Here is a 14,516-nt window from a genome sequence, read left to right as displayed (position 1 = left end):
AAAACTACCTAGGAAGGCCTTGTTTCATATATAAAAGAAGTGGAGACATATCCAGTTCTACACTATTAGGATATTTGTGGATAAAGCCTGAGAGTCTGTACTTTTCAAAAGTTTTTCAGTAATTCTTGGGTAGCCAACTTGGCACCACCAGTCTTTAACTAAGTGTTGGCAACTATTGGCATGGCAAATGAGAAGCCAGTGAAAGTTTTAAGCCATAGGATAATATGATAAGATTTTTACCTTTGTTACGCAAGCCAATTATAAAATTAACTTGGAAAAATATCTATTGGAAAAACTAGAACAATTCTGTAAAAGAAGACTAATGAGAGAAGACTAGTCTTCACAATCAGAAAAGAGAACATAAAGTTATGCTAATTTAAAAAGTTTGGTACCAGTACATGAATAAAAAAAATCAATTGAAGAAGTTCAAGAATAAGTTAAAATTTATCTAAAACTTCAGTATATAATAAAAATGGCCTTTTACATCACTGAAGAGCATTTCAAGAGGATCTTGAGACAACAGGATAGCTATATAATGCCAGGCCCCTACCAGATACGTTTTAACAAATTAAATTCTAGCTGGATCAAAGATTTGCACATTTTTTTTAAAAAATCACAAAATATTAGAAAAAGACATGAAGTAATTATTATGATCCTAGAGTAAAAAGGGCATGTAACGGATATGGAAAATCCTGGAGTCCCAAAAGACTGTCATATCTGACCATGAAAAATTAGCTATTTCTTCTTACTAAATGTGTATTGTGTGCCTGCACATGTGTGTGTGGCACAAACAAGGGGGGAAATTTCCATATACAGCACATACAAAAAAGACAATTTCTTCACTATATAAAATTATTAATGGACAAGAAAAAGAATAAACAGAAAATTGGGCAAAGAATCAGAACTAACAGTTTACCAAAAATAAATATAAAAAAGGCTTTAAAACATATATTCCTTTGTTTTCAAATCAATGTCAATATACATCAAAAAGGAATCATCTGTCATATAAGAGATAAGCAAAGACCCAGACAGGATGAAATGCTAGTTGTCTTTCTAGTAACTTGTTCTAAAGAATACTCCTACATATGCATAGGCATATGAAGAGGTGTAACTGCTGTTCATAAATAACAAAGACTAGAACAATCTATACAGGGAACTACTTAAAGAAAAGAAGGTCTTCATCTATATAATTAATTATACTATGTAACACTTAAAAATAATGAGATAAAAAATGAAATAGAGCTATGTGTACTGATAATGATTTGGAAAATTATTTCCTATGTGAAATATTTTTCTCTAAAAAAAGGAAAGAAAGGGTAAAATAGTAAAGTACATGCTAACACTTTTCTGGACCTTATACAACAAACTTCATAGTGGCAGTGGTCTAGGAACTCAAGAGGAAAAAAAGAGACTTTATTTTTTTATGATCTTTTTATAAAAAGAGATTTTTAAATCTCTTTTTATAAAATGAGACTTTATAATCTTTTATACTATTTGACTTTTTTTTACTATATATAACTATTCCTTTAAAAACAAACAATATTTAAAAAGAAAAACTAAGTACTCAATCTAAAAGAAAAGAAAAAAAAGGAAAAGAAAAAACCCCTCTATTAGTAATGTGGAAAATCACATATAGACTTTTGTTAAGACCAAAATATTTACCATAAATTCCTGGAGGATTTCATATTCTGCTACTTTTTTCTCAAGCATTTTAAAAGAATCCTTGATGATTGATTGCTCACGAAAACTGAATTCTAATGGTCGAACCTGAGCCAACTGAGCTAGCTCCCTTTCAGAAACAATTTGTATACCTAAGAAAAAGAAAAATTCACATTTGTAAGTTACTCATACGTATGTGAAGGGAGATTTTATTTTTGTTGTGTTTTCTCTTAAGTAAAGGCACAACCACTTAAGATTACTAGAAACTTATTTTTCCAGAGTGAAGAGTCTATTACTTTGAAAGGAAGTATCCTTATTTTAGAAAAATCATGATTATGTACCTTAAAATTACACAAAGCCCACTATTCTTAGAAAATATTGTTAAGTGCTATAAATATAAAAGATGCTATAGACTGAAAAGTGTTCTGCTTTATAGTGTGAATTAAGTATATGTACTGATAATTGTGCCAAGACAAGCATATACAAACAAGGCTTGGATGGGAAAAAGTAAGAACTTTTGCCCTCCCTTAGACCAAGTACTTGAAGTCCCTGGAATCTGAGAGGGGAGGATGTGGAGAGTCTAACACATCTCTTACTCTAAAACAGATCAAGCACACATATGCACACACAGACACAAACATAACACACATACACACACCCCAAGGATAGGGAGGTAGATATGATATAATTCATAAGACTAAAAAATACATATAATATGCAATATAATTATATATAATTATATATTATATATAATTATATAAAATATGCAATATAATTATATAAATATTTTGATATATATTATATAGTTACTCATGCATAACCAATAATAGAAGTGAGTGCATGCTATTTAATAGTACACATGGAGATTTTTTATTTTAATGATGATTTTTTAGACCATGTTGACAGTCTAGATTCCAAATATCTGAAATTTTACAGGTCATGTCCACGCACCAAAATGCAATAAATTAATATTACAAGAATGTTTTTTTTAATTTCATAATTTTGGGGTAAAATGCTCAAGTGAAGCAGTTCTCAAAATCTCTTCCAAAGCCAACTAATATGAACAAAAATCAGTTAATACTAGCAAAAAATATACAAGAAGCAATTCTACAAAAGAATGGACAAGATTCCATCAAAATCCTAGAGGAAACCACAGGCAACACCCTTTTTGAACTCGGCCACAGTAACTTCTTGTAAGATACATCCACGAAGGCAAAAGAAACAAAAGCAAAAATGAACTATTGGGACCTCATCAAGATAAGAAGCTTTTGCACAGCAAAGGATACAGTCAACAAAACTAAAAGACAACCTACAGAATGGGAGACGATATTTGCAAATGACGTATCAGATAAAGGGCTAGTTTCCAAGATCTATAAAGAACTTCATAAACTCAACACAAAAGAAACAAACAATCAAATCATGAAATGGGCAAAAGACATGAACAGAAATCTCACAGAGGAAGACATAGACATGGCCAACAGGCACATGAGAAAATGCTCCGCATCACTTGCCATCAGGGAAATACAAATCAAAACCACAATGAGATACCACCTCACACCAGTGAGAATGGGGAAAATTAACAAGGCAGGAAACCACAAATGTTGGAGAGGATGTGGAGAAAAGGGAACCCTCTTACACTGTTGGTGGGAATGTGAACTGGTGCAGCCACTCTGGAAAACTGTGTGGAGGTTCCTCAAAGAGTTAATATTAGACCTGCCCTACAACCCAGCAATTGCACTTCTGGGGATTTACCCCAAAGATACAGATGCAATGAAACCCTGGGACACCTGCACCCCGATGTTTCTAGCAGCAATGTCCACAATAACCAAACTGAGGAAGGAGCCTCAGTGTCCATCAAAAGATGAATGTATAAAGAAGCTGTGGTTTATGTATACAATGGAATATTACTCAGCCATTAGAAATGACAAGTACCCACTATTTGCTTCAACGTGGTTGGAACTGGAGGGTATTATGCTGAGTGAAGTAAGTCAATTGGAGAAGGACAAACATTATATGGTCTCATTCATTTGGGGAATATAAATAATAGTGAAAGGGAATAGAAGGGAAGGGAGAAGAAATGGGTAGGAAATACCAGAAAGGGAGACAGAACATGAAGACTCCTAACTCTGGGAAACGAACTAGGGGTGGTGGAAGGGGAGGAGGGTGGGGGGTGGGGTGATTGGGTGATGGGCACTGAGGGAGGGCACTTGGCAGGATGAGCACTGGGTGTTATGCTAAATGTTGGCAAATTGAACGCCAATAAAAAATAAATTTATTATTAAAAAAAAGAATGGTCATAAAAAAGACAGGTTTTTCTAAAAATATGCACAGCCTTGTGAAATTCTTCTTGTCTTGGAACCCTACTTAACTGAAAACTCTTTATAAGGGTGGGAGAAAGGGACTGTTGGTTTGGAAAGACAGTTACAGAAATCCTAAAATTTCTCACAAATATCTCTAACCTTAGTATGGGAGGAGGTCTAGGAAGCCCAGAGGGGGAGATAAAATTCCACAAGAGTAGAAGCCATTTTGATCATCTCTTATCTCCAACAGAAAAGTCCTTAGAGCTTCCCATGTGTTCCAGCCTTGCTAGAACAGAAGCTGAGAGCAGGGAAGGAAGAGAGGAATGAAAAGGTAGAATGATTGTAATGGACACTGTCATTATCTTCTCAACACTGATTCTAACCTGATGGTTAGAGCCATAGAGGATCATTCCACAATAATTCCCTTGCCAGTGAATAATTCAGCAATAGATAGGTGATTTGAGCCAATGGAATGTAAGGAGACGTTTATTCAGGGCTTATGGGCAAGAGAAGTAAGCCTCTCTCCCATCTCCATCCACTGGCCAGACACAAGTTAAGACATATAAGGCCCGATTATTACAAGCAGCTCCACTGTGACATAAAAGGAATGAACTAAATATTGTAAACATGAAAAGAAAAACATAAAGAATCTATGGTGTTAATGACATCACTGAGCAATTGATCAGATTGAACTTGGAATACTACCTACCTCTGTACTTCCATTATGGAAGAAAATGTATTTCTTTATTGTTAACATCATTTTGAATTTGGATTCTTTTTATTGCAGCCTGATCCAACAATTCCAATCAAGGTGAACATGTCAGGCTTTAGCTACAGATCAGGGCAATCTTCACAGAAAGGGATTTTTGTAGAAAGGCAGTTTACAGAAAGGGATTTTATCTAGCTATCTGGTGCTGACATCATTGGACAGGTTAGAGGAGCAGATGCTTCCCCCTATCATGGTCTAAAAATAACACCGCAGGCCCAAGTCCCTGCTCTGCTGTGTCGGGTATACTTGGACCCAAGCTTGAGCTTGTAAATAAACCCTCGTGTGTTTGCATTGGTGTGGGCTCCTCGGTGGTTTCTCGGATTCACAATCTTGGGCACAACATTTGGGGGCTCGTCCGGGATCTGAGAAACCCCCAGGACCCCATCCGGAGGGTTTCACGCGTGGTGAGTGCACTCAACTTTTTCCACCATTTGTGTGCATATTTTCTGAGAGCTCTAAACTGTACTTTTACCTGTAGGAATTCCAATCTGTATTGGGTTGACATTGGCTTAGGTGGACGCGCTGGCGACCGTCGACCGGGGGTCTTGAGGAGACGTCCCTTGCTCCCGCCTGGAGGACAAGGTCCTCATCTGTAAGGAGGACAGAGGTCTTCATCTGTAAGGAGGACAGAGGTCCTCATCTGTAGGAGGACAGGAGTCCTCGTCTGTAAGGAGGACCAGGGTCCTCATCTGTAAGGAGGGCCAGCTGCCAGCCCTTCGGGTTGCTTTCTGTTTTGTCTCCGTGGCCGCACTGGAACACTTGTCTGTTACGATGTTCTTGTTACCTGTTTTGCACACTGGTCTGTGTTACTATGTCCTTGTTAACTGTTTGTGCATTTGTCTGTGTTACTGTGTCTTGGTTAACTGTCATAACTGTTTACATAAGGAGACGGAGATTTCAAATTTATTGCATATCAGAATGGCCAACCTTTGACGTGGGATGGCCCCGAGAAGGAACTTTCCACCTACCTACTATCTTACAGGTTAAGGCCGTGACCTGCAGGGCAAACCAGATGACCACCCTGACCAGGTGCCCAACATCCTGGCCTGGCAGGACATGACCGAAAATTCCCCTCCTTGGCTAAAACCCTTTTTACCCCCCAAAATGCACAACTCGGCTGAAGGTAAGGAGAGACCCCGGGTCCACCGCCGGACTCTAGGGGCAGGTCTCCAGGCTGCCGCGTGCAAGCCTACCAATCTGGCCAAGGTGTATGATGTGAGACAGGGTAAGGATGAGAGTCCAGCAACCTTCTTAGAGAGAATCATAGAGGCTTTTAGGCATTATACCCCTATAAACCCAGAAGCCCTGGAAACAAAGGCCGCAATTATCATGGTTTTTGTTAACCAGGCCGCTCCGGACATTAAAAAGAAATTGCAAAGGGTAGAGAGACTGGGAGAGAAGAGCTTGCAGGACTTAGTGATAGTAGCAGAACGAGTCTATAATAATAGAGAAAGTCTGGAAGAACAACAAACCAAACTAAGTGACCAGCAGACCCGAAACCTAGCCAAGATCCTGCTGGCCACAACCATGGATGACCCACAGGAAAGACGGAGGCACCTCAAGAAGCTGGCTTCAGGGACAGGTAAGGAGGATGGCCCTGGTCCCCCTCAGGAGCGCCCTAAGCTGAACTAAACCAATGTGCTTATTGCAAAGAAGAGGGCCACTGGGTAAAAAGCTGCCCTAACAAAAGATCTAAGGCCCCTGCCAAGATCTTGAAAATGGAGGACCTGGACAATTAGGGGAGTCGGGGTTTGGAACCCCTCCCCAAGCCCAGTGTAACTCTTAAAGTTGAGGGGCAATCTGTTGAATTCCTAGTGGACACTGGGGCACAACATTTAGTTGTATTACAACCCCAAGGGAAATTGGCAAATAAGACTTCTTGGGTGCAAGGGGCCACGGGCACCAAACAGTACTCATGGGCTACCCGAAGAACTGTGGATCTCGGCATGGACCAGGTATCCCACTCCTTCATGGTCATCCCTGAGTGTCCCTACCCATTGTTAGGTCAGGATTTGTTCACCAAGATGAGGGCACAAATTCACTTCCACCCTGAAGGGGCAAAAATCCTAAACAAAGAAGGGCACCCGATTCAGGTGCTTGTCCTGAGTTCAGAAGACAAATATTGTCTCCACCAAACACCCTCAGCCCTAATGACTGACACTGACTGTTGGCTGCAGGAATTTCCCCAAGCGTGGGCAGAACCTGGGGAAATTAGGCTGGCCCGGCACCAACCGGTCATAACTAAAGCCGGGGCCAACCATGTCAGGGTCCGCCAATACCCCATGCCTCTCATCTCCCTAACCCAGACTGGGACCCCCCCCCCCCCCCCGCATGACTGTCAAGACATTTTGGCACAGGTGCATGGAATCAGAGCTGATCTCCAGGACCAGCCACTGCAGAATGCAGACGCCACCTGGTACACAGACGGCAGCAGTTTCATCTGAGAAGGAATCGGATGTGGTGGCAGCTATAATCATGGAAATGGAGACCCGATCTGGGGGCACCGACCCTGCCTGACACCCCCAACTATACTGATGCTGATTTACACTGGATCAAATGCTTGCCCATGACTCAGTGCTTGCGTGGCTGGTGGAGGGCCACAGACTCCAGCATCATCTTGCCAGAGGAACCAGGATGGCGAGTCCTATCCAAAATACATCGGAGTACTCATATGGGAACAAGGAAGATGGAAGACCTCATACGACATGCAAAGATCACTATTAAGGACTCTTGAGCAAAGATCGAGCAGATTGTGGAGAGCTGCCACTCATGCCAGTTAACTAATGCCACCACCCATGGATCTAACCCAGGCACATGGCTCCAGGGGGACCGCCCAGGAGCCTACTGGGAAGTGGACTTCACTGAGGTAAAACCTGGAAAATACGGATACGGTATTTATTAGTGTTTGTAGATACTTTTTCAGGATGGACAGAGGCATTTCCCACCAAACATGAAACAGCACAGACCGTGACCGAGAAACTGCTGGAAGACATCTTACCAAGGTATGGTTTTCCTGTTAAGATTGGGTCAGACAATGGCCCAGGATTCATCTCTAAGGTAACACGGGGAGTGGCACTAGTACTTGGGGCAGATTGGAAATTATATTGTGCATATAGGCCCCAGAGCTCAGGACAGGTAGAGAGGATGAACAGAACATTAAAGGAGACCTTAACTAAATTAGCCCTGGAGACTGGCGGAGACTGGGTGACTCTCCTCCCCTTCGCCCTATATGGGGTGAGGAACTCCCCATATAAGATGGGACTGACTCCCTAAGAGATCATGTTCGGTCTTCCTCCCCCTATTATCCCCAATTTAAAACCTGAGGTGCTTGCTGAGTTTGATGATCACCAACTTCTTTTCTCCCTCCAAATGTTACAATGAACTCATGAGCAGGTGTGGCCTAAGTTGAGGGCCCTCTATGAGACTGGGCCACCCCCGGACCCCGATCGATATCCGCCGGGTGACTGGGTGTACCTGCGGAGATACCAACACTGGACACTTCAACCTTGCTGGAAGAGACCTTACACCATGATCCTGACCACTCCCACCACTCTCAAGGTCGACGGGATTACTCCCTGGGTCCACTACACCCACGTCCAGCCAGCTGACCCACACGCCGTTCTCAAGGACTTTGTTCCAGAATGGAAAAGCCAACCAGACAAGGACAATCCCCTAAAGCTAAGAATGCCATTCTCACTTATTTCCCACCTCCAAGACACCCCAGTCTGAGGTTGTCCTTCAAAATAGAAGGGGATTAGACTTAGTCTTCTTACAACAAAGGGTATGGGGGGGGGGGTTATGTGCTGCCTTAACGTTGCTTCTTTGCTGGAATGTAAATGGGAGCGAGAACAGCAACAAGGTTGGTTAGAATCCTGGTTTAATCATTCCCCCTGGCTCACTCTGAAAGCAACCTGGACCCATGATTGGGTCCTTCCTTAGGTTCCTCTGAGAGGGAGAAATGTGGAGGCTGAGAAAATTAAGGCCATTCCACTTTAAGTTCAGCGTTAGCACAAGTACAGCCATCCCAGGCCCCTGTGAATAAGAGCTGAACTTTACCTTACTTCAGTTACAGGAAGAAAACAGTTTACAGCTTAATGTCCTAGAAAGCCCCATATTAGAATAAAAACAGAGCCCAAGCCAGTGGCAGGAAGCCCCTATTAGAATAAAAACAGAGCTCAATGCCCTTGAAGGCCCCATATCAAAATGTAAACAGAACTTGAGGAATTGCTCCAGCCCTTCTGGAGGTCCCCTAGACCAACCCTTAAAACTAAGATGAAACCCACCTCAGGGTCCAAGTCCCTGCTCCGCTGTGTCGGGTATACTTGGACCCAAGCTCGAGCTTGTAAATAAACCCTAGTGTGTTTGCAAAAAAATAAAAAATAAAAATAAATAACACCGCAGAATGGTCTGCCACAAACAGTGCTAGCTTTGCCATAATGAGGAACCTGAGGGAGCTGGACACCACTGCTAAAATCACTAGCTCCTGGATAACACAACTTTAGCAACCATGGAAGAATTAGAAAGTCACCACTACAACTGCTGGCTCAAGTAATGTACCACCTAAGATACTAGGAACGCCATGCCTGTTACGGTATGGACCAGCGACATGGGTGCTTCTCTACACATTTAAGCTTTGGCTAAGTGCAATATGATTTGTCAAACACACACTTACTACTAGAATTCCTGAGCGATGTAATTTTCAGTTTTCTTGCTTAGACCATACAGAAAGACACACTAGGATGAGAATGTGATTGATGCTGAGTAAACTAGTCTATAATATCTGCAACACAACAACTCATTGACACTCTTTGAGTTTTCTGCTCTTTTCCCCCAACCCTTCTGCACACTTGTTATCTTCTCAGGCAAAATCCAGCCCTCAAAGTATAGTTTATAATGGAAGATATCAAATCAAATAAAATAGAATGGAAGTCAACAAGAATTTATTCATGCTCAAACAGCAAAATCAAAGAGATGTAGGACTATACATATTAGTGAACAAGATGGAAATAAAACACAAGATGAAGGAAAAAATTAGTAATACACAATATGGTATGAAAAAAATTTTAATCCATTCCAAATAGAACATAACCTAAATTGCAGATCCATCATCTGTAGGAAGAAGTAATAAGAATATAAATTATTTTATTATACTGTTGTATGTTCCACAACCAGCATGGAGCCCAATGCAGGGCTTGAACTCAGGACTCTGCAATCAAGACCTGAGCTGAGGTCAAGACTCAGATATTTAACTGATTGAGCCACCTAGGCACCTTCAGAATATAATTTTTTTAAATGAGTTTAAAAGTAAGATTAAAAAACAGAATGGGGATGCTTGGGTGGCTCAGTGGTTGAACATCTGCCTTCAGCTCAGAATGTGACCCAAGGATCCCAGGATTGAGTCCAACATTAGGCTCCTCATAGGGAGCCTGCTTGTCCCTCTGCCTATGTCTCTGCCTCTCTCTGTGTCTCTCATGAATAAATAAATAAAATATAAAATTAAAAAATAAAAATTAAAAAAAACAGAAGGACTTCTTATGTGAGGTTCCTAGAGTAGACAAATTCGTAAACAGAGAAAGTAGAATAGTGGTTGTCAGTGGATAGAGGGAGGCAGAATGAGGAATTAGTATTTGATGGGTACAAAACTTCAGTTGAAGAAGAGGAAAAAGTTCTGGAGATGGATGGTGGTGTTGGTTGTACAACAGTAAAAATGTACTTAATACCACTGAACACTGTACATTGAAAAATGGTGAAGATGGTAAATTTTATGTTCTGTATATTTTGCCACAATTTTTAAAAATGTCACTAACAACCCAGATTCTTTGCACCACTATACTCTGTTATCCAGGGATCAGCTGCTATTATAAGGGGCGATTCTCCTCAAGCCCATGAGAAAATTGTCAACAGCAATCGGAGCTACATATTTTCTTGCTTATAATCTCTTAATAAAGCAAGGACGAAGTTTCCCAAAAGATTCTAACAAACCTTAACTTGAATTTCAAGCAAGTTGAGTGTCTGAACCATAACTGGCAAAAGGTATAGGTTTATTCTCAGTCCAATCAAGTTCACACCTCAGGTTGAAAGTGGTTTCTCAACTTACCTTGCTGCAACTCAATGGAAAAAGAGATGTCAGGAGTGCTGAAGAATCAGCCACAGTGACCACTACTGCCACTATACAATGCTTGCAGCAACCTCAAGTCAAGTGCATAGACTAGGGTGAAAAATCTTGTGCAAAATTCAAGCCATCCTTCCAGTTCCTCCCCAGTTGGCCACTCTCAGTGCCAGCAACACACTCCTACTACATCTCAGTTCTGGTGCCTCCTCCTGTCTTACACTTCAGTAGTACTGGAGGTCACATTTTTGGGGTACAAGGGAATAGATGGAGAAGGCATCAGAAAAAAGGCCACATTTACATATGTAGCAATATGGGCCTTGAAAACAGGGATTCCTAGGTCCAAACCAAGAAATGCTGAATCAGAACCTTAAATAAAAATTAAATTTAAAAAACCAGAATGAACCACCTCTTCTTTATCCATTCATCTTTCGATGTATAAAGATGTGGCTTATGTATACAATGGACTATTACTCAGCCATTAGAAACGACAAATACCCACCATTTGCTTCGATGTGGATGGAACTGGAGGGTATTATGCTGAGTGAAATAAGTCAATCAGAGAAGGACAAACATTATATGGTCTCATTCATTTGGGGAATATAAAAAATAGTGAAAGGGAATAAAGGGGAAAGGAGAAAAAATAAGTGGGAAATATCAGAAAGAGAGACAGAACATGAAAGACTCCTAACTCTGGGAAATGAACTAGGGGTGGTGGAAGGGGAGGTGGGTGGGGGGTGGGGGTGACTGGGTGGCAGGCACTGAGGTGGGCACTTGATAGGATGAGCATTGGGTGCTATTCTGTATGTTGACAAATTGAACACCAATAAAAAATAAATTTATTAAAACAAAAAACAAAAAAACAAAATAATAATATAGATACAATAAAAAATAAAAAATAAAAAATAAACAGAATGAGAAAAAAAACAGAATGAGGTGAAAAATAAGCTTATAGACCTAAGAAAATAAAGGTCAAAAGTACATGATTATAGAAATAATTAAATAAAAAACTACAAGAAACAAAGTAGACAGCTGAAAATGAACTTACTCATAGGACAAAGATGTGTACATAAATTAATGAAGAGAAGAAAAGACAAAAAACAGATAGTGCATGCAAGATATAGGGGCCTCATCAGAGGTTCAGAAGAAGAACTTAAGACAGGTTGGGGAACTCAAGAAATCTTCCCCTCATGGTATAAGCTTGGAGAGAGAAGCAGCAGCTTCTGTAGGAAAGGTATGAAGCCTCATTCAGTTCCCTTTATTCTATCTCCCCTAAGGATCAAAAGCATAAGCAGTTGGGAAAATGGCAGCAAACCCTATTATCTACAAAGCACAGGTTAAGACACAATAACACTGGGAACTGGGAAGGGGGGAAAGTATCCTCGTTAAGGCCGTAACATATCCTCTACACCTAAAGAAAAGACAGGTAACTAAAAAGGCACCATCCCTAAGAAACAGGGACACTTCACCTGCCTACAACTGATGCTGAACAAGGACAAGAGAGAATGCACTCCCACCCCCAATTAGGTTAACAAGTAACACTATTACAAAAAAGATCACTCAATATTTACAGCAATAAGATGATTCTGTTTGACACTATAATGGTGGATATATGTCATTACACATTTGTCCCAATCCATAGAATTTACACACCAACAGTGAACTCTAATATAAATTATGGATTTGGGGTGAAGATAAGTCAATGCAGATTCACTGATTGTCACAAATATACCACTCTGGTGGGGAATACTGATAGTGGGGGAGGCTACACATATAGGAAGGCAGTAAGGATATGGGAAATCTCTGCACCTTCTTCACAATTTTGCTGCAAACTTAAAACTGTTCTAAAAATTAAACCTATTTTTTAAAAAGATAATTACTAATGATAAAGGGGTCAAATCACAGAGAAGACATAACAATGCTAAGTGTGTATGTACCTAACAGAATTTCAAAATACATGAAGAACTGATAGTGCTAAAAGAAGGAAGAATAATCACAATTATAACTGAAGTCTTCAATACTCTTCATTCATGAATCAATGAAACAAGTACACAGAAATTTAGTAAGGACAGAAAAGAAATGAACAGCTTGATCTAACTGACCTTAATAAAACACTCTGTCCAAAAACATTATAAAAATTCTTCTCAACTGCACATGGAACCTTTCCCAGATATACCATACTCTAGGTCAAAAATTAAACCTTAACAAATTAAAAAGAATTAATATAAATTATATCCTTGGACCATAATGAGATTAAACTAAAAATCAACAACATATCTGGAAAACCTTCAAATATTAATAAAGTTCAAAGCATATTTCTAAATAACCCATGGACCAAAGAAGTCACAAGAGAAATTAAAGAACACACAAACACAAGAGAAACCCCCCCCCCAAAATCCAAAAAAACAAACAAAAAAACACACGAAAACCGACTTCAGAGTAGATTTGCGTTTACAAAAAAAAAAAAAAAAAAAAAGTAGAAGTACAGAGAGTTCCCATATATCTCCTGCTATAGTTTCCCCTATTTCCCCTATTATTAACATTTTATATTAGGATAATACATTTGTTAGAATTAATGAACCAATAATAATACATTATTGTTAACTGAGTCCATAGTTCATTCAGATTTCCTTAGTTTTTCCTTAATATCCTTTTATTGTTCCAGAATTCCATCTAGGAGTCCTTATTACCTTTAGTTCTTATGTCTCCTTAGGCTCCTCTTGGCTGTGATGCTTTCTCAGACTTTCCCTGTGTTTGATGACGTTGGCAGTTTGAGGAGTAATGATCAGATATATTTCTAGGATGCCCCTCTATTGGAATTTTTCTGATGTTTTTCTCATGATTATACTAGGGTTATCAGTTTTGGGGAAGATCACAGAGGTAAAGTGCCATATCCATCACAACATATCAAGGGTACCTACTATCAACATGATTGATGATTATTGATGTTGACCTTAATCACCTGCTGCAGCTGTGTATCACGTTTCTCTACTATAAAGTTACTCTTTTCATTCGCCTTTCCGAACTGTACTCTTTAGAAGAAAATCACTATGCACAACCTACACTTAAGGGGTGGGGAGTTATGCTCCATCTACTTTAGTGTGGAATATCAACACAACTTATGTGGAATTCTTCTGCATGGGAGGTTTGTTTCTTCTTCCCATTTACTTATATATTCAATTATTTCTTTATATTAGTAAGGACTCACAGATATATTTATTTTATATTTTGAGTTATAATCCAACACTACATTGTATTGGTGCTCAAGTTGTTCCAGCTGTGGCCAATGGGAATGTGAAAGCATTCTTAAGTGAATGTAAATTAAAAGCACATTAAAATTTTGGGGGTATTGCTAAAGGAGTATTCACAGAGAGATCTGTTGTATTAAATGCTTATATTATATCAGAAGAAAGAACTTATATCAAGGAAGAAATCAATCAAATCAATAGGAAAAATACTAAAAGTACTAGTGAACTTAAAAGCTAGTTCATGGAAAAGATCAATAAAAAGACATATACCATATGGTTTCACTCACATGTGGAATTTAAGAATAAAAGAAAAAAAAGGGACAAAATAACAAACTCTTGAATAGAAAGCACAAACTGATGTTTGCCAGAGGGTGGACGGTTAAATAGATAAAGGGGCTTAAGAGGGACAAACTTCCAGTTATGAAATAAGT

General features: G+C 39.6%; 1 protein-coding gene across 26 annotated transcripts in view; it reads right to left on the bottom strand.

Annotated features, from left to right (window-relative positions):
* PTPN20 (protein tyrosine phosphatase non-receptor type 20) overlaps positions 1–14,516 on the bottom strand; it is a 111,578-nt gene that overhangs the window by 31,024 nt on the left and 66,038 nt on the right. For 18 of the 26 annotated variants that reach the window (XR_013368316.1, XR_013368317.1, XR_013368314.1 and 15 more), the window contains one exon: positions 1,663–1,811. The exons of the other annotated variants lie outside the window; for them this stretch is intronic. Coding sequence is in view for 14 of the 18 variants with exons in the window: in XM_077878654.1 (XP_077734780.1) it covers positions 1,663–1,811 (149 nt within the window). In the remaining 4 variants the exon portion in view is untranslated. The remainder of the gene's footprint in view (positions 1–1,662; positions 1,812–14,516) is intronic. 26 annotated transcript variants of the gene reach the window in all.

This window comes from Canis aureus, chromosome 29 (assembly GCF_053574225.1).
Source record: "Canis aureus isolate CA01 chromosome 29, VMU_Caureus_v.1.0, whole genome shotgun sequence".
NCBI lineage: Eukaryota > Metazoa > Chordata > Mammalia > Carnivora > Canidae > Canis > Canis aureus.
Note: the sequence above shows the minus strand (reverse complement) of the source record. Positions and strands in the feature narration are given on the sequence as shown.